The 20,969-nt window shown below is 35.7% G+C and overlaps 1 protein-coding gene across 2 annotated transcripts in view; it reads right to left on the bottom strand.

The window, feature by feature from the left end:
* Nucleotides 1-5,390: 5,390 nt before the first annotated feature.
* Nucleotides 5,391-20,969, bottom strand: part of RPS6KA5 (ribosomal protein S6 kinase A5) — a 66,612-nt gene continuing 51,033 nt past the window's right edge. For both annotated transcript variants that reach the window (XM_039712584.1, XM_039712585.1), the window contains 8 exons: nucleotides 20,837-20,962; nucleotides 19,957-20,090; nucleotides 16,802-16,895; nucleotides 14,423-14,593; nucleotides 10,830-11,021; nucleotides 10,012-10,171; nucleotides 8,850-9,013; nucleotides 5,391-7,889 (listed from right to left, as the gene is read on the bottom strand). In XM_039712584.1, the coding sequence (XP_039568518.1) occupies nucleotides 7,650-7,889; nucleotides 8,850-9,013; nucleotides 10,012-10,171; nucleotides 10,830-11,021; nucleotides 14,423-14,593; nucleotides 16,802-16,895; nucleotides 19,957-20,090; nucleotides 20,837-20,962 (1,281 nt within the window). In that variant the 3' untranslated portion in view covers nucleotides 5,391-7,649. The remainder of the gene's footprint in view (nucleotides 7,890-8,849; nucleotides 9,014-10,011; nucleotides 10,172-10,829; nucleotides 11,022-14,422; nucleotides 14,594-16,801; nucleotides 16,896-19,956; nucleotides 20,091-20,836; nucleotides 20,963-20,969) is intronic.

The raw sequence follows: 20,969 nt of genomic DNA, 5'->3' as shown, positions 1-20,969 counted from the left end.
CCTATTCTTTTGACTTATGAAAACAGTGTCCAGAAAAGTATTATGGATTTTTTTTAAAATAGTAATGATATGTTTTTAGAAAGATACAATGGTTTTGCACTTTATTAGGCCTCTATTTTTCAAAGCAGAAAACCAGCCATGTACCAGTTTTGACTATTCATTAAGTGTAAAAATAAAATACAATGTCATACTGCATTCAAACGTTTGCAGTCAGTGATGCACAAACTATTTGCCAGCTCCATTGCCAGACCACCAGAGGGAGTCGAAAGCTACATTCAACTTCGGAAAATTTCTAAACCCGTAGGTACCTTAAAACATTGACAGAAAATACTGTATCTTATGAATACTATGACAAATGGCTAAGAAACTTGCCAAAGACAATGAATAATTTCAGCAACATCATGAGTTCATTACTATCCACAGGCAAGAAAAACACTGGTGACAACTGAGTGCTCAGCAACTATTTTTGTTCTGTTTGGAAAGAATGAAAAATCATGCATTTAAATTAGATGTTTCAATTATGCTAATAACTGGAAAGAAGTCTTTAAAAAATCAGCAGATCCAGAATTAGTACAAAATAGTCTTAAACAAAGAGTGGCTCCCCTGGGGCTCATCATGTGCCTTCGAACAGGTCATGGCACAAATCCTGTGGCTCTTACAGGACAGCCAACAGGCTGGGCTCATCATCCTTCAGATAAGCATGGTTAACTTTAACAGCTCTACAGACAGGAGCATTCACCTGCATCTGCTTCCACTAATCTTCCACAAGTCCTGAGCAGTCTTCACAGACTTCCTGTATTTTCTTCACCACTGTATTCACAAAGTTATCCTTTCTTCTAGTACTTTTCCCATCAAATTCAGAATTATCCTCTGGACTCACTCCAACAATCCTCATTCATTTTCTGAATGTTGGGCAAAATAAACCAATTCAATTAATAATCTTGCTTTTTGATAAACTTCTATTACAAGGTTTTGCATGTTGGCGTGTGTATTTGTCAGAAAGAAAATTCCACTGTAATCTGCTGATAACTGGCATTAAGAAAATAAGGAATCAATGTCCTCGATGCTGCATTTGCCACTTGAAAATGGCACTGTTTCCAAGAAGAAAAGTTGTCAGGTTAATCTGTGTGGGGCTTTTTTATTCAAAAAGATTTTAACTGAATGTGGAGATCACCGGTCCTTCAAAAGCAATGGCGTGCAACCAGAATGTCCTGTAAATTACAGTGAGGCAAAGCACTCAGCATTCCCTTCTTCCCATTTCTTTCCCTCTCCCCACTCCCTGCCCACACTGACACATGAAATAGAACGCCCCGTTCTTCTCACTGCAAAGTAACACAGCCTGCTCCTTTATAACCAGCTGTCAGAATCTGTCACCAATTCATTTTTTGCCTTTACAGCTTCAAAGGTAAAGGTAGGAATTAGGGATGATTTCTTCTACTAGGACTCCAGCAAAAGTTTTTATCTGGCAAGAAACAATTTGCAGGTTTCCTTCTCTGCAGGTGAAAGAAATCAATACTGTAAAGTTAGCTGCAAGCATCCATATTTGCTGCAGGAGCATCTTAAGACTACCAAGATTGACAGCCAATGCCAAACTTTTATTCATTTTGATACATACTAAGATTCAAAGCCTGTTCTCACTTTGGTCCTGAAGTAGATCTCAAGTCTTCCTTTTAATTTAACAGCACTAAAAAATTGAGCTGACCTGCCACAGCTGCATACCAATGGGACTGACATGGTGATAAATACAAAGTAAAACTAGAACTGTATGAACACTTGAACTTAAAAGCAGCAGGGACACAGCACCTTGAGCTCTAATTTGTAGCATCCCTCTGCAGTGAGCACATCACCAGAGTGGTCTCCTGTTCCCTCAAGCAGGCGTAGCTTCAAGAGTAACTGTCATGAACAGCAGAGTATCTGTTTAAAGGATGGGAACTCACTAAGCAGACACCTGAGGAAAGCTTTGAGGTATTTGCTGTTTTTGTGAATTGAGTTTCTCTTCTCCATGTACAGTACTTTTATAGGAAAAAAAAGCATACCTACTGTTACTACCGTGTGAGCTTCTGCAGACCATACAATGATAGCTCTGTAAGCAGTCACCTCAAGTAACTCAGGGACAAACTTCAAGCATTGTCCTCTCTCTGCAGCAGCATCATTAAATTTTCCCCTTTCTCCTAATTTCCCTAAACTCCAAAGACTTTACACTTGAAAGCTTTTTTAGCATAGCTGAATATCACACAAAATCACACCCACAACTTGGATAAAATGTACTTGGCTGGACATAGTTTTATCAGCAAATATAATTAATATATATGCATAGTTTGAATTGGCTACATTTCCTAACAGATTTATTTTGGTTATTTACAAGGCCTAATCCTAAATCCTTCTATTTTTCTCCTGCTTATGAAAATAGACCTTTGATCATAATTGTACCAAGACAACTACATATTTAACAAAATTAAAAAACAACTAGAGAAAATCAGATGAACATAAATGAGACCAATTTTAAGATTTGATGCTGGATTTCTTGACAAATATCTTTGTATTAAGAAAGATGTAAGAAGTATTGCAATCAGTTTGCAGTTTCATCTGTTACGTTTTTTGGCAGTTCCTGAAGCAATTAGAGTTCTGTTTTTCTTTCTTTATTATTGGCATTTCAAAGGAAGTTAGCAGACTTCTGCATGACTCTTGTAAATACAGTTAGATTGGTTGCCAATTTTTAAAAGCAATTTTACATGTGAATAATATGGATTCCTTTCTACCATTGAATAAAGTATTAGTCAGACCAGCCCATAACATCTCTACCTAAACACTTGTAATTGTTTCCCAGCCAGTTACCATCTTCCATTTCTATCACACAGAACACAAAGGTTGTTAAAATGCATTTTTTCTTGAAATTTGCATGACTGCAGGTCTCTTGTATTTCTCCATTATGCACTTTCAGGGCACAACAAACAAGAGATTGTTTCAGCTGGTCTATGTAATTGAAAGTATCACTTTATTTTCTACTGCAGACTACAGGAATCAGTCTGAGTTTTCTACACAGGTGTTCTGAACATTCAGAATCTAATACATCAGAATTTAATACATTATATTTAAAATGTGTGATGGCAGGCAAGAGCTAATGAGCAGCTCTGCATTTCTTCTACTTTTAGAGAATCCAGGGCCTTGTGGGCCAAAGGACCAAACTGAGAAGTGTTTCTCCCTGGCAAACAAAGATCAAAGCACTTTTATCTCTTCACAGCTGAAATACCCATGTTCCATTCTGTTCTCTCAATCCAGAATATTCGGTCAACTATCTCAACTGAAGGAAGGCAATATTATGTTTTGCCATGTAAAAACTGGATTTTGAAAAAGATTGTCACTTATGGGGGAAGGAATAAAAACCATTAATTTAGTAAAAACACCTGGAATGATCCTGAGACTTAAATAATTTCAGTATGATGAACTAAATGTTATAAAGCTACACACATGCATACTCAGGGACCTGCAGAGGTAGGAAATATGTTTCTGTTGGACAACTGGCAAGAAAGCTTGCAATTCATTCTCAGGGAATAATACGTGCACCTGGAGATAGGCAGGGGAAAAATTACCCCTGAAAATACCTGCCCAGACCTTTTCATCTCTGACTTCCTTTAACCTTCTTCCTCTTCTGTGGCTGCCTTATCTAGTCCTCCCAATCTGTGTGAGCCCAGAACCCATTTTTAAAATACAAGTTCTCTTCATCAAGGCATATTACTTTAAATGGAGATCTAGGCATGCAATACAGCATGTACCTACATGCATGCAGACAACACATGCACAGATTATAGGATGCTTGTGCAACATTTCTTTATAACCAATGAACATATTTTCTGCTGAGAATTATTCTGTTCTCAGATGACTGAGAAGGGATACATCTGTGTAGGAACTGTTATTTTGTTCAGAAAAGCAGCCATGGAAAAGGGCTGAGAAAATACACCCATCAACAGAACCAATTTGAAGCCTCAACCCATTCTGTGACACAATACATGGTCCCCCTCAACCTCAACTGTTTAGTGAAGGTACTCAGTAGGGTTGTTTTCATAGCAGTAAACAATACATATGCCAAATGCACTGATTCTTTCCCTTAAATATAGAAATTTCACTATGCCAGAGGAACTGGAAGTTATGTTCTTTTCTTTGTACTTCTCTAAATCCTTTAGCAGAATTACCTGCTAATACTAGTATTTGTGTTTCTAAAAGTATTACAAAGAAATGGCTTTACCAGATACTGAGTACTTTGAAGATTAGATTAAAACCCACACTGATTGAAATCTGTACTCATAAGAAATTTGACTTTTCACACAAATCTGCCTACAACATTGCTGACAGCTCTGTATTTCTCACAGCAGACAGATATCGTTACTAGACATTAAAGCTGACTGAGGCATAGCAGCACTGTGAAGAAAACTTAATCCAAGTACACACACAATTCACAGTGTAACATCCCTTCACCAAGACAATAAAAAGTATTTATAGTACTAACGAAGATTAACTTGTACACTTCAAATTTGAAACAGTGGTCTGAGTATGACAAATACGGCCCACGGTCTTTATATGACCTTGAATTCCAGGCTGGTCAACAGATTAAAACACTGTTCTGCCAAGAGTAAAACTCTCCTGCAGGGACATCAGCACAAGAAGTAAAATTATTCTTGAGCTGCCTAGTTTGCAACTCAAGTTTCAATGTATCAATTGTATGTACATCAGCAGTTGCTTATGTAAAGATGCTAATCTAAAAATTCAGACAGCTTAGTGTCATATCCACTTCCTCGAGAGCTCTGTTACCTGGAGGCAGCAAGCAGTCATAAACTTTTCAGCTACCCTGGGTAACTGGTTCAAAGCAAATACAAGCTGACACCTAAATGCACTTAGCCCTGCCCAAAAGAAGTACCCTGGGATTAAATTTTTATTAAACAACCACCATGAGAGCACAAAGAGGACACAGAAATATTCAGCTATAAAATTTGTCTTTGATACAATTGCTGTATTCTAACAGTCTCTCAAAACCTGTGTAGAAAAAAAGATTGACAATACAGCCATTATCTCTAGCATTTAGTATCGTGTGCAACCAATTTTGTTGTTTCATCAGTTTGTCAAGAAACAGTTTACATTTTCCAACAGGGAAACAATATTTCCTAACATCCCATGTTCCTAACATTTAAGTTCTTTCAGCTGGGTCACAATATTCCAAATCCGCCTGGTACCCAACAGTTTCTTACACTTACATGAAATCAGACTGAAATTGCTTTTTGTTGTCCTGATCCTGAGACAAGTTCCACGAACTCCTCAAAGTGCAAACTTCATAAGCAACCTGTTCTCCAATCTCCCAATTCACTTATACTGTCTGCAAAACAAGTATTAATGGTGGATTGTTTGTTGTATTTACAGCAAGTTTATTCAGGAGAGGAAAAGTATTCTTTTACAAATGAGCCATGTTCACTATTGAGATTACTTCCAAAGAGAGCATTCAGAAAGCAAACCTGAATATATTACACTGACAATTATTTTTCAATACTTTAACATAGGCCACTTAAAATTGGTTGTTATTAGCACATAGACTGATCTTTAAATATACTACTTCTACATAAACAGTGCAAATCTCAATATTCACATCAACCTGAAATTAATGCTGCAATTACTGTTGACATTCACATCAAGAAAGTAGTAAACTATTTCACATGAGCAATTCCAAAACCTCAGAATGCCATTATTAATATTAAAGAAACACAGAACAAACATGTTGGGCTTCAAAGCCTTGTTTTGATACACACAATCCCTGTAAACATGGATTTATTGTATTTGTCAATACTGATATATGATATAATTCTATAAATAAAACCACTGATATAAACAATTTCTATAACCTTTTTTTTTTTGCATAGGGTTTGGATTAAGGTTACTTTAGGATAGAGACAGCTGTTAACAAAATCCTCTTGTCAATTAGTCTTCCATCACACAAATTTAGGCATATGACAAGGAGCCTCTCTGACTTCAGTGGAAACTTACACACGTAAGCATTTGCAAAACTGGAGTCATTTTTAGCACTTAAATTACCCCTAGTCATTGAGAATACAAGCTATAAAAGAGCTCTCCATAAATTTATAAAATATACTGATTTAAAAGTTTATGCTGATGTTTCTCTAAGTCACATTTATGATTCCAAACAGTTATGTACATACTATACTATCACAGTAGGAAATACTTCACTGTAGAACACCACAGTGAACAAGTCGTGAAGCACAGTGTTCAATGTAATTTCCCTTTAGTATTCCCAGTGCATAAGTTGTTAACATCTACACTACACAAGGTGCCCAGGTCTAGTATTTGTTATATACAATGTAAAAGCAAGATAGAAAGAACTTTGCATTTTACAGTAAGGAATGAAAACAGTGGGTAATATACAGGGATTCACTCCTGCAAAGTACAGAATTCTCCTTCACTATGACCACAACCACCAAATATGATGGATTTCAGGTCATTCAGCCCAGTAAAACAGTGCTCAGCACCTTGTAGGAAGAGAGCTCTGAGTGCACTTTACTCTAAAACATCTCCTTTGGATGTTATAAAGTGCAAAAAATAAAACAAATATTCTAATATTTTACAGTCACTATTAGACTGCCATATTTGCACAATGCAAAATTCAAAAAACTTGGTATGCATTTTTATGGACCCTATAATAATAAATGTTGAAACTGGAGTTTTCTCATCTCATTTAAAAAAAAATCTTAGTATTTTAAAATTATTGTGTTTCTATTAAAAAAAAATTATAATTAAACCTTGAAATAGGTATTTTTAACATGTGGCTATTTTCCAAAGCATCAAATACGAAATTTAATTTTCTCTTACAGCATTACATTTTAGAATCTGTAAAATCTTTTAGAAGTCAATAACTTCAAAAAATAAAAATTATTGTATCACAGTATTAGACATCTCAGCTTATCAGATATCTTTTACCCTACAAGTGTTTAAAAAAAAATAAATAATTTTTTTTTAAAAATCTAAGACTTCTATTCTCAGTTGTTTAGAACAAGATATGTGGAGTTATTTTTTAAACAAAGTAAGAGTTCCATAGTGCTTAATTTTGATCTTAAAATTCAAATAAATGGGACAGAATATAACCATAAATTGAAAAGGCTTTAGAGTACTATACTGCTTTGGTGCATTGTACCAATGATTGTTTACATGCATGAAGAATCAAATTCTACAACATTCTTCACAGAGCTGGGTAAGAGCAGAAGATCCTGAAGTTCTACATGTGTTACAGAGCTTTCCTTTCTTTGAGCAGTGGGGAAGGAAGATTGTGACACTGAGGAACAGTCTTCTTCCAAGCGGTACCATGAGCAGCACAGCTTCTTACCTGGAGCTCGGCTGCACACCAGTCATTTAGCCCTCAGAGAACACAATGTTGGTTGTATAACAGTATTATACTATATCCAGTGATACCAAACAGCTAGAAGGAAATGTATGGAAATACAGAGCTAAGAAGGTATGACTAAAATACATTTCTAAAGCAACAGAAGTCTTCCTGTAGCAGCCTGTAAGCCACAGGGAGGAAGGGCAGGAAGAGACAATGCAGGTACTGCCAAGTCCATAACCACTGAACTCCTCGAGACAGGATATTCTGCTGCTCAGTCGGAGAACTGGAAGATGGTTTCTGGGTTATTGCTGTCTGTAGGGTTTGTGGGCTGCAATGTCTTTGTGGGTGTAGTTTTACCATGAGAATGAGAGGAAGAAGAATGGGAACTTTCACTGGAGCTGCTACGTGTCTCTGTGCTTGTACTTGTTTTTTTCATTTTCCTTCTTTTTGCAAGAGGTGCCTTGTCCACATTCTGGAGACAAAATCCTTCCCTTTTGTACTTGTTAAAAGCCTGTTTCAAAATAAAAGAGAATTCTACGTTTTTCAAGATATTTAACATACTTTATCACTTATTGTGAATAGTCTATGGTACTTCACAAGATAAAATGTAATTTCTGGACTAATTCCTATTGTAGCTGTAACAATGACTCTACCAGCCTTTACAAGTACGTAACAACCAATACATAACATTATTGATTGGCATCTTCCTCTCCTTCTTTTTAGTTTAATAGAAGTATTTTTTACTTAGCCTTAACCTATTTTACACTACATTTTCAGAGAGGACACTTTTAAATTACAGCATTTCTTTCAGCCCAAATTATGCTGCATTGTCGGAATCTCTCCAAGAAACAATTACTTTGTTCTTCTCTCCTTCCTAAAAAGCACCCGCAAGCATTTCAGCATAAACCTGCTCAATTTTGATTGATTCTCTGTAGAGGGTATCATGAGAATCAACACTATGTTTGTAAAATACAGTTGAAGTTCAAATAATTTTAATAAATATACAATAGTAGACAAGCAAGTCCTAAAAAAGCACCCATGATATAAAAAACATGAACTACATATATTCCAGAAATTGTACTTCAATTTAGTAACCATAAGGACAAAAAGTCAAACAGTTACTTAAGTTAAAAATAAAGTTTTGGTTTTTTAAAAGAAAAGTTTGAAGATCTTTTAATAGATTTCTCTAAGAAATAGAATACTTTTAATTGCTGTTTCCCGAATAGCACTCAATACCCAAATCCTCATGAAAATAAATATCTCCAAGAAATTTATGCTTGCTTCATCATTCATATTTTCATGCACTCCAATAGAGATGTTATGAGGAAATGTTATTGAGAATAAAAATCCAGCTATAAGCATATATTAAATTATAAGGAGAGATATGTGTAGCTTTTAAGAGAAAACATACACAAACCTAGATGGCACATTACAAAACATAGCACATGACAAAAAAATTCTCAGAACTTACATGGAAAGTGGCTTTGACATAAGTGTGCACTGCAGCTCCTGAAGAGCCTAAGTTATCAGGTGTCATTAGAGGGTTAGATGAGAGCTGGCTGCCATCCTGAAGCCACTCGTTGTATCTCAGGCTGGACATTTTAATCCTTTTGTTTGGATCCACTGTGAGAAGTCCTAATAGAAACACATTACATTCTTTAAAACTGTCAACTATTTATCTTTGGTCAACAGAAAATGCAAATATTTCTTAATAAAATCTCATGCATTGCTTTGATAAGTAACTAATGTCAATATTTATCCTAGGTATGCCAATATTTATCTTAGATAAGGCTCACACAATGTTATACTAGCATCCTCTCCAGAAGAATCTTAAAAGCAAAAAAATTATATTTAACATCTCTCTTCACACAAACTCAGAACTACGAAATTATTTCTTCACTTAAAACCTGTGTAGATACTAAAGTTCAAAAGAGTAAGCCTCAGATTCCCTGCACAATTCACTCAAGTCTGAATCTGGAACTCAAGTCTGAATCTGGAAATTCCTACATTTTTGGCAGAAAAAATTCCTTACAAATCTGCTTCTGCAGAAATTCAGAATTCCATCTAAGTAGCATAAAGGTAGGTGTCTAGCTCATGATGAAAACATAATTAGATGCTCAAAAGCATTAAGGGAACCAAAGCACAGCAAATGTCAATGAAGTAGCTCAGAAATACAGTAAGTAGTCTTTGTACAGGAATTAAAAAATAGCCAACGGAAAAGAAATAGTAATAAATCCATTCTCTACAAAAGCTCAGCTTTTAAGACATTTATCTCATAAGCTGTTTTGGTTTTTTTAGAAAAGCAAAAATAACATAATAGAAAAACTCTGCTTTCAAATATGTTATATGAGTAAGTTCACTTTTTCTGAAGCTTTTCAGTTCCTTTTAACTCCACTAACCTTATCAGCATCTTACCACATTAGAAAATTCTCATAGGTGTACAACCAATTTTAATGCACTCTGATGAGTCCATAGTTACTCATTGCTTGTATTAGAGGTCAGCACATAGCTCAAGCTGTGCATATTGCTCTGTCAGGTTAGACACTCTGGAGCATCCAGATATTGTATGGTTCTCCAAATTCTATTTTAAAATAAAAACATATTGTTTATTAAATACTATTGTAAATACATACCTCGAATTAGCTCTTTAGCCTCTTCAGAAACATTTTTCCAAGCCTCTCCTTCAAAGGAAAATTCTCCCTTTTTTATTTTCTTCATAATTTCCAATGCACTGGTACATGTTAAACTTCTGTCTTGAGACTGAAATGGTACCTGTCCTGATAGCATCGTGTACTGTCACGAGAACAAAGGCAGCCTCAGGAAACACAGTGTATTTACAGACAACTCTGCTGTTAAATATGAAGGGCTGTTGTTTGCATCACCAATGCTATGCAATAAAACCTGGCCTAACATAACTTTAAGGCTACAGAATATTTAAAATACAGAAGACTTTCTCTGGAGTCCTTGTTAGAAAAAACATTCATCTATACCAGGAAGCTATGAACAAAATTTATTTCTACCTCATTTTTATCTAATGAAACTAATTTTCTGTAGAACAAAATACAGGTTGATTCCCTCTCTGAATCGAAACTGTCAAAAGATTATATGGATGCCTGTAAAATCCCCTAACAAGCATATATCTTTTTGAGAATTTGACTGTATCAAGTAATTTTTGCATTCCCAAAAATGTTAAATTTTATTTCCTACTTGCTAAAAAAAATTCTGCTCCTGGAATCTGTCTTTGGACAGATTATTATCAGACATATTATTTGCGCTAAAAAAAATTCTGCTCCTGGAATCTGTCTTTGGAACATATTATTTGTGCAGCAGTTCACCTCCCTTGAATTCAGCATGTATCCAATTTACATCTGAAATCATCTCAAGTCTCTTGCATTTTAACAAAAAGTAAATACATGCAATAAAATTATAGTTAAAAACCTCAATCACTCACCAAAATGACCCCCAAACTCCACAGATCACAAGACTCATCATAACCATTGTGATTCAAGAGCTCTGGGGCAGCATAATGAAGAGTAAAACACGGAGTCTTAAGAGGTTGATTATCAGGTGGTTTTAAACGAGCAAAGCCAAAATCAATTATTTTTATTTCTGAATTATCAGTTTCATCTGTAAATAGTAAATTCTGAAAAACAAAGACAAAAATCAATATTAGCAGTGGGTACAAAATTGGTTATAATTACTTTGCTACATCTATCACTACAGAAAATTTTCCATTATCTAGAGGAAAGGTGAACTGCAAGACACTGAGGGAAGAGAAAAACAGAAATAACAATACTCTGGGTTGTAAGAAATGTGACCTGTTTACCTGCCCCTGCACATCTGCAAGTCAGGGGAGTTTGGAGATTACTAATGAAAATGAATACATGACAAAGAACAGTAGAGAAAAGAATTCTGGGAACTTTGACAAGAAGAAAACCTAAGACATCAACATGTTTGGAGATGGCAGAATTGCCTTTTTCCTCAAACAAAAGCAAATTTCTTAAGCTTCCACTTCCCTCTGGCATGTTGTGAACAACAGCTTTCTTGTGTGGGGGATTCCCACTGCTCCTTCTGTCTTGTGACTGCAAGGTCTTTGGTTGTTGAGTGGTACCACAGTATTGCCACGAGGACAATAATGCACAAGAGTCATTTGAAAGCCAAGGATGGTGATAAGAAGGTGCACCTGGGTATGAAGTGGTGTTAAGAAGTGCACCAATACCTCAGAGGTTTCACTCAGAGCTGTCTGGCATGGGTGGCAAAGCCAGCACTGATATGTGTTCTGAAAGAAACCTGGGACCAGCAGCATTCAAGCACTGAAGGTCGCAGAACGGTCCCACCACAAACCTACTCCTTACACCAAGGCAGAGACATTGGTACAGCAGACCCTGAGAATTCCAGCTTTACACACTGGAATGTGGCACTTTGCACTTGAAGACAGACAAGTTGTTATCAGTTCGGAAAATATAAGGCAATCTGCTTTTTTTTTTTCTTCCCTGAGTATTGATATTTCCAAGAAAGACACAAGAGGGAAGCTTGTCACAGAAAGCTTCTGTGTCACAGAAAAACTGTCTGAGGCCAAGATGAATTGTAAGGTAATTCTACTCTTCCCTTCAGCTTCTGAGAGAAGAGCATCATTTCAATACTGCCTTTACTGCTCAATTTATGAGTGCTAGAAAAAAATCTCAATATTAGAAATCCTATAGCCCTATCTAACCTTCTAATACAAAAGGTGAATTACTCACACAAAGTAATTAATTTCAAACTCATTAACATGGGTAAAAAATGATTGCTAGACTGTCAGCAGATCAATAAGGAAAACCTGAGACCATTCATTATGGACAAAAGAAAATAGCTGCTACAAAACAGTATTTTAGTATTTTTGCTTTCTGTACTGCTGATATAGTTTAATGTGCATTCAGAGCAGTCAGTTTTTAAGTGTTGTGTAAATGGATCTACAGGAAGCCTAATTTCAGCCTAATATTCATACAAGGATAAGTCATTAATATAATAGTCTTCTCTACGGTGATGTTATATACTCCACAAGTACATAAAGAATGAATAACATTAGTTTAAAAAGACCTTTCTTATGATAAAAATTAAATTGGTTATGCATGGAAAGAAAGGTAGAGTCCAAAGACCCTACACCAGGTTCAGGTATTTCTGTTAATGAGGCAAATAAAGCATGTTTCAGAACTCTCCCATCCCCCAAATATTTCCAGCTATATTCCACATATTTTAGGATATATAAACAACATTCTCGCACACTTGTTATGTTTTGTTGTAATACCTTTAGAACCCAGTTCACAGATTAATGATCACAGAAACAGTCCTCAAATTCTCGACTGAGAAGCTCCATATATGATCACAAATGCTACACAAACTCTTGATTCCTACAAATTTCCTATTTTCTATCCAGTACTTTTCCTCTGTTTTATAGAACAACATAGGCAATCTAATTACTACTGATAAACAAAAGTCTTCCAGTCCATGAAATTCAAAGTCTCACTCTTAGTTACATTTAACCCGCCAGACTTTAAGAAAAAATTATCAGTTGCACATTCTATTGCAAAGTTGAGCATAAAAAAAGTCTGACTGGAATTCTTAGAAAAGCAACAGAATTTCCTATATATCTTTTTACAGAGAAATGCACTAACCATATCTATATTGGGAACCCTGCATATCCCATACTAAGTTCATGTCAGAACCTAAAATAGTAACTTTCAAAACAAGCAGGAAGGAGACAAGCAGGTTAAGTCCAACTTTGTGGAGGCAATGGATTCTGCAAGCTGTTTGCTAACCCGTCATTACTTGACTTCCCAGACTTCTGTTCTTGAACATAATGTAGAATTGAAGACTGCCTAATTTATCTTACAGCTGAAGCTCTGCTTTACTGTGCCTTTACATTCAAAATGGCAGTAGGACTAAGAAAATAAGAATAGAAGAAAGAGGGGGGGGTTGGTTTCATCCTTTTAATAATTACTTGTTTCAAAAAGATTTTCTTACCCTGATGATGTGACTATTGGAAAAAGTTTCCCTGATGACTTTTTCAACTCACACACTAGAATTTCAAAATAGTCCCTCTTTAACTGTTTACTTACAACAGGAGCCCAGGACAGAGATTCTTCCAAACTTACATATTTTGGATTGGTTTTCAAAAACAACTAGCAACACCTAGAAGACTTCTTTACCTGAAGAAATTGAATTGGAATACCTGAAGAAGTTGAATTGGAATTACTATAAAATACCAAGTCTTTCATATCACAAAAAGTATGTTACAATAAGATAAAACATCAGTAGGAATGGTAGATTATTTTTTAACTCCAGCTGCAAAAGGAACAGCTATTTCCTGGGATATGATGGCTGTCACCACCCTACAATAAACATCCTTACTGGATGAATCAACATTAATCTACACTATTTTCAGGATCGAGAAAACATACATCCCAACCCATTGCTGGCAAAAGCACCCAAGAAAAAACTGGCTCCAGGAAGCAGAACAAAGCCAGTGGTCAATCTTATAACAGTAAACTGAATGGTCTAGAAGGCACAATGTTGCTGCACAACAAAAATATCAGAAAAGCAGTTACTGAAAAATAGATATTAATAAATTGTTTCTTCTGGGAAACTATTGAACTCACTGAACTCAAATCACACATTTTTCTTAGTGCTCATTTTGTACTTAACTGGAAAATAAGCCCTACTAAGGAAATTATGATCAAATGAAAGATGGAAATGTAGAGGCAAAATACTCAAGCAACCTAGCTCTGCTTATGAACTGTTTCACACAATAAAAACATGCTAGTGAAAAATGTCCCCAAATAGGCAAAGAATGTTTTTGAACAAGTTAAGAGTAGAGATTGTTTACAGTTACTTTTACCTATGAACAGAAAAACATCTACGGAATTTGCTAAGTAAAAGTGGTAACATCTAATTAAAAATACAGAAATAGAAAACCCTCTAACAAAGGCTGGATAAACAGAGATACATCACATTCCAGACATTCAATAACTTATTGTCTAAACATATATATACAAGTCACTATACCTCAGGTTTCAGATCTCTGTGGACTACTCCTACATCATGCATATGGCTCACTGCTGAAACAAGTCTGCGCATAATGTGACTGGCTTCAGTCTCACTGAAATGTTTCTTTTTCTGAATACGTTCCAGCAATTCTCCTCCCTTCAGCAATTCCATTACTAGGAACGTGTGAAGCTGAAACAATAAAAATATAGCATGTTAGAAATTTAACATTACAAACCAACATTCACTTAGGAGTTAGGTGCCATTCTGACAAGTTCTCAATGTTTGAAGAAATAGCATTGCTGCTTGTAGTAATTTGGAAGACCAAAAAAAAGCACCAAATCTCAGATGGCATTTTTCCCATCAGTCTTGTTGAGACTGAAGAATAACGTCTTCGTCATGTGCCCCCATATTTATTAATCAAAATGCAATGCCACCAGCTAAATGTATAAATTTGTAGGGAGATGAAAAGACTTTACTTAGGTTAACAAGTAAAGCTGGAAAAAGCTAAACTTTTGGTGCTTAAGCCTGCTCTGACATAAGGATATGTATCTATTAATATGCATAAGGACTTAACACTTAAATGTTACAAAATCCTTTAAAAGTACCCTGAAACTTAACCTCTGAAATCAAAAATTATCTAGAACTTGTGATTTTATTCCCTACAGAGTAGGAGCCAAAACTACTCCATCACTACAATTACAATATATACCTTCCCAAAAATTAAAGAGCATTTTTAAAAATTAAAACAGCAATTTTAGAGGGTTACTCTCTTCAAGGCAATAAATAAGCAGGGGCTTAGACAATATTGGCACACAGTCAACTGCAATTCAAATGTCTTGCCATTAAACAAACAGTAGACTTCTCAGAACGAGGAAGTAAAGTCAGCATTCTCAAAAGGCAATGGACGTAGGCATGCCATGGCTTCCAGCCCTTCCCTCCCCTCAATGACAGTAACAAAAGTAGTATTTGCAAGCAGAGCAAAAAAGTTCTGGGAAGTGGCCAAAAAATGGAACTCAAAGCAATAGCAACAGAAGGTGCACACTTTATATACCAAAGAACAGAAGCAGAACTATGTGGACAGAAAACAGTAACACTTCTTAGAACAACCAAGGTGTCTAGTAGTGCTTGAGTGATATCTTCTCCTGCAAATTTTCTTTATGCCTTGGAGATATCTGACAGGGAAGTTAAAAAGGATAAAAAGGCTTTTTTCCCTGGAAAACTTCTGGCTCACCAAGAGACTGGAATACTAATGTGGAATTTGAACAGACTGATATCAGAGCAAGTTAAAAACTAGAACTTCTTTTTATTAAGACGAACCGCAGAAAGTTCAAAACTAGGAAATTCCCATCAGTTTTGGTCTTCAGAATATTGTGTGCACGTAAACGGAGAGGTAACACCGGGGAGCTACCAGAAGTAGCTAAAAATACAGTGGGTTGACTGGTTGAGAGCAGCTTATTCAGTGGCACTGCAGTCTGGAGAACCATTTTTTTAGATTTAGCATATTCATTTTACTCAAAGGAAACTGAAATAAATGTCCTGTTTTACAAGTGTGCACTCATACTGCAAATATATGTAACAAAAGGGTTTCCTTGTCATTAAAAATGACAGTACAGACACTGTATCCTCTCCGCGAAATTTACTGTACATGAGCTCTCTGCTGCTCCCAGTACAAACAGCATGAGGGGGCTGGGATATGTGCATTGTTCCATTACAAAATCTATAGACCAACACAGAACAACACAGTAGTCTAGGTTGGAAGGCAGCTGTACAGGACACTGGTCCAAAGGCCTAGCTCAAACCACGGACAAATTCCAATTCAGATCAAATTATTGTTTATTCCATGTTGTGGAGTCTGTATTTACATTAAAGGAAAAAGATAGTTAAGGTATCTAAATAAACTGATCTTAACAGATTTTCAATCAGACGCTCCACTTTCACATTTGGTAATCTGGCAAGTGATTTGGTTATCCCCATTAAGTTACTAATGTGTAGGAAAAGATATTAGATATATAATCTTCATATGCAACATTTCTAAATTAATTCACAAATACTGTTTTAAGATTTATAATGATTCTGGGGGAAAGGTGATAACACAATTCAGTATCATAGATACTGAAACTGGGCCACGAACACACATTGTATGATGGTAAACAAAGACAAAACAGAACAATGAACAGAATTCAAGCCTCAAATTTTTTCACATACTGTTTTGATTTGCTAGAGTAACTGCAAGATTGTTAGAATGCACAATTTCTGCTTCATTTTCTATACTGACTAGACAAAAGCCCTAGGAAAAAAATTGCCTCCACAGTTACAGAATGCTTAATTCCAAAAAGTTTTTGGGAAAACACATGGCAATATGTTTGGTAGGTGCTGATTACAGTTTCTTCACAATACCTGGTCATGAAAAACTTCATGTAACTTCACTACATTTGGATGTCCTTCGCAGAGTCTCAGAGCTGTTATTTCTCTCTGAGTGTTGGCTTCCATTCTGGAAAAATTGAGCAGTCATTTTGTACCAATTTTACAGAGCAAATTGCACATTCCAAGTGTTATTTTTTAACTGTTTGCAATCCATATTTTTTTACTACTACAACCACTTGAACACAATTAAATGCATATTGAAATAAAGTGGAGAAAAACTCTCCTCATAATCCAGCAATTTAGTCCACTAAAAAAATCCACATACAATTCAAACAATGTTTTTAATGCAACTGCAACTTCCTACAGCAAAAGCTGATGTGATACAGAATAGTTTCAACCTAAAACAAACCATGGCCTTAGTCCAGAGCAATTTGACTTCACTTCTGTAACTACCAATATTTGTTAGTTCACCTCTATCTTGACCCAATCTTTTTCCATTCTTAAGGGGGGCAAATATATCCAAAATTATATGGAAACTATGAACTCTACTAGAAAAAGAGTAGCATCACCTATATATGAAATGTGTTATACAAATGAATCCCTAAACAGAGCATTGTAAAAATCTGAAATGGAAGACATAAGAGACTATTTCCAGAGAAAAAAAAAATCATTGATAAATTCCCTTTCAAGTACTGAAATCTATAGCCGTGAGTGTGATAAAAACTACATGAATGGTGACAGAGCAGAACATTTTTTTCCACTAGTTAGATATACTGATTTACTTTTGGCAAATAATGCCTGAAAATTTCTGCCAAAACTCTCTCTGAGAAAGGCTAACCCTGTACTGATTTAGAGAATGGCTTTACAGGCAACAGATACAATCTCTCACCACACATTTTTTTAATTTTTGGTTGCTTTTTTTTTCCCTAATTAGGATGAGAACCACAATGAGAATTCTGTGCAAGAGAATTCTGTCTTTCTGTAGGCTTCATAAAATCAACAAGTAAACTAAGCTGTTCCACATGCATCTCTGCTGCTGCAATTTTTTAACTAAAAGTGACTTCTGGTCCTTAAGGAATTAAAAAACCTGACTCACAGAGTCTTTTCCCCTAAACTACTATCAGAAGGAAGCAGACCTTGGAAACAGATGAAAAACGTTCCGTATCATGAGCACAAATCTTTGAAATTTGTATGTGGGCTTTTCTGAATACTTCCCATCTGTAAATAGTTACCATCTCAGATTTTAAGCAGCCTTGGGAGAAACAAATGGGATGTTCTAAAACAGTAACTCAAGCAGTTTTATACTGTTTCAGTGGTTATCAGACATACAGAGAAACCCAAAAATGTTGGCTGAGGGCAGGTCCACCACTATTAGAAAAGCAATACCACAGAGGAACTGTTCATCTGAGCTTCCACCTCAAGTATCACAAAAAGGTTTCCCTAGATGTAAGATTTCGTTTTTGGGCACATTTGCCTGGTAATAGTGAAAGACTGACTTTGAGGCAAAGAAGTTGCTAGAAACTTATTATACTTTTCTTTTTAGCAAGATTTAGTGGTGTGATCCTCAGAGAAATATTACTTACAGATTCTAATTCAAATTGGGTTTTGGCCAACTGTTCAGAGTGTGGGTTTACTGCTAACTCTAAATACTGTACAAACATGCTGAGTCTGCTCACACTCTGCAATCCTAAAAAAAAATTCAAAAATCTCTGTACACAGATCACCTCTTACTTTCATTTAGCCAGAGCTACCAAGATGAAGGAGAAAGAGCAAAAGAACCCGTGAGTAATATAATTCAGGGACAATTTCTAGAAGTTAAGTTCTAGGGGAGAAGTCTGCTCACTTACCCAGAAACAAAATGCACATTATGTTACAATGAGGTGGGAGCACTAACCTACAGCTCTGCTGGTACCACAGAAAAAACGTCTGGGTTTTTGAAAAGAAATTAAAGAGATCTCTACATTAAAACACCCCATGTAGGTGTCTATCACACACCACTTAAGGTCTCATTATAATGAGTGAAATTCCCATGAAGGGTGAACTAGCTCACTGTAACATACATACCTAGAGTAGGATTCAGTGGCCTAAGCATAGGAAGAAGAGCCTGGAAGATGACATCAGCCATGAAGACATCTACAAAAAGGTAGTAGTCACAAGACTGATGGGAACCAGAGGACAGAGAAGACCAACAGATGCTAAAATGGCCCTACATAGATGTCTATGTTTAAGTTACTGAATCCCACTTCTAGTGCAAGACAGTTTTAGGCAGGCTTCCATTAATTTAGCAGACCTCAGAAAACTAACTCAGACACCTACACTTCAGCTTCTTGTTCTTGAGCCTGTCCTATTCAAAAAGCATATGATGAAATGACAGACACTTAGGTCTGGCAGACAGCTTCTTCTAGAGTCTGGAAAAACAGAGGTACAGCCAAATGTCTTGGGCAAGAGATAACTGAACTATCATTCTGACAGCAGAACATCTCTACTCTCCTGCCAGCATTCTGCAACACACTAGGGATGTACTTACTAATGAACTCTGCAAAATGAAGGCAAAAATCCATCTGCTACTCAAAGAATCCCTTATCTTTACTCTTCTCTGAGCAGAAACTCACAGAGAAATCCATTCTGGAAGAGAACCAGATGGTACCCATGTAGAAAGCAAGTCAGCTGCTTCCACTGTGGTGTTCTTTTTGGAACATCCAGGAAACAAGATACAACTTACAATTCCATAGTCCAATTCCATTTTATACACACACATACACTTAGATCTGAGGCAATCCACACTGCAGACCATTCCTAAAAGCAGTATCCTAGGCAATCAATAAGGCTGCTTAAGAAAGGGAGCTAGCTTAAGCCTACATTCAGTTCACCAAAGCATCAAGATGAAAGAACCTTATACCTTTAGTTTGTTAGGGAAAAAATTAGGAGAAATAATGGTAAAATACAACTAGGAACCAATAAAATACTCTTTCATTTTCTCCTTGTGTCCCAACTAGAACATTTTATTTCAAAAGACTCTCAGAATCTTTTAATGGTCATAAGGTTACAATAAGTTTCTGTAGACTCATAGAACAAGAAATAATTTTAAAGCTATTTTTCCATTTCCAAAAATGTAGTGAACATTATTCTACTCCATGGGTGACAGTAAGCAAAGAAAATATTTTTATTGTCTTATAGAATATTTATACCTTTTGCTAATTATTTTTACTGCATACTCTTGGCTAGTTTTCTTGTGTAAGCACTTTCGACAAATGGAAAAACTTCCTTCTCCCAATGGTTTCTCTTTCAGATCCAGTTCATAATGATGATAAAATGGAGAGTCCTGTTAGGAAACTGTCTGTATTTAGTTTTGCACAATACTTTTAGTATACACAGTCAAAGACAAAGAGTAAAATTTCATAAGAATTTTTCATCTACATTTAAAACTGTAAAAGAGCTCTCTTTTTATTAAAATATAATCTTAAAATTTACTGAATAAAATGCATAAACATTATTCAAAGCAATCAAAGAGTAAAGCTTACATTACATTAAACAAACAATCACTAAATAAATCATTACTACTACAACAATTGAAGATACAAAATATTCAGACAAACATCATCAAAGATGGTCATACATACATTTATCCACAAAACTATGTACTCATTTGAGGACATCACAATAGCATGTGTTCTTATAAGGCTTCACACAACTATATGCTCTTTCGGGTAAACAACATAGATAGAATTATTATATAATAAAGTAGCTTCAGAAATATCTACAGTGTTTGGCTGAATGAGAACTATCAGGAGTCTCATTATTACAATTATTGCTATTATACTTCAGTCTTCTGGAAAACTAGACAATCATCTCATTTTTCAGATTAAACTTCAACCATTTCTTAATAGTATCACATGCAAGATGCGATGGATCATCAGATGCTTGAATCATCTGAGGAGCCATTACAGAGAATTGATAAATGAATGATGACTATTTTGTAATCCATAGCCTAGCTTATGATTGCTGCTTGGGAAGTTATACACAGTTTGAATTTAGCCAAATTAATTTAAGGCTTGATATTATTATTACCTTCAACATAGCACTTCTGGCAATATTTGTCGTTCCAGGTCGCTCATCCCCCACATAAAACTGGAAAGGATCTACTGTAGCTGCATTACGTTTAAACAAAATGGAAGGTGCAACGAAAGAATATCCCTACAAA

Source organism: Passer montanus, unplaced genomic scaffold (assembly GCF_014805655.1).
Source record: "Passer montanus isolate IOZ18808 unplaced genomic scaffold, ASM1480565v1 scaffold27, whole genome shotgun sequence".
NCBI lineage: Eukaryota > Metazoa > Chordata > Aves > Passeriformes > Passeridae > Passer > Passer montanus.
Note: the sequence above shows the minus strand (reverse complement) of the source record. Positions and strands in the feature narration are given on the sequence as shown.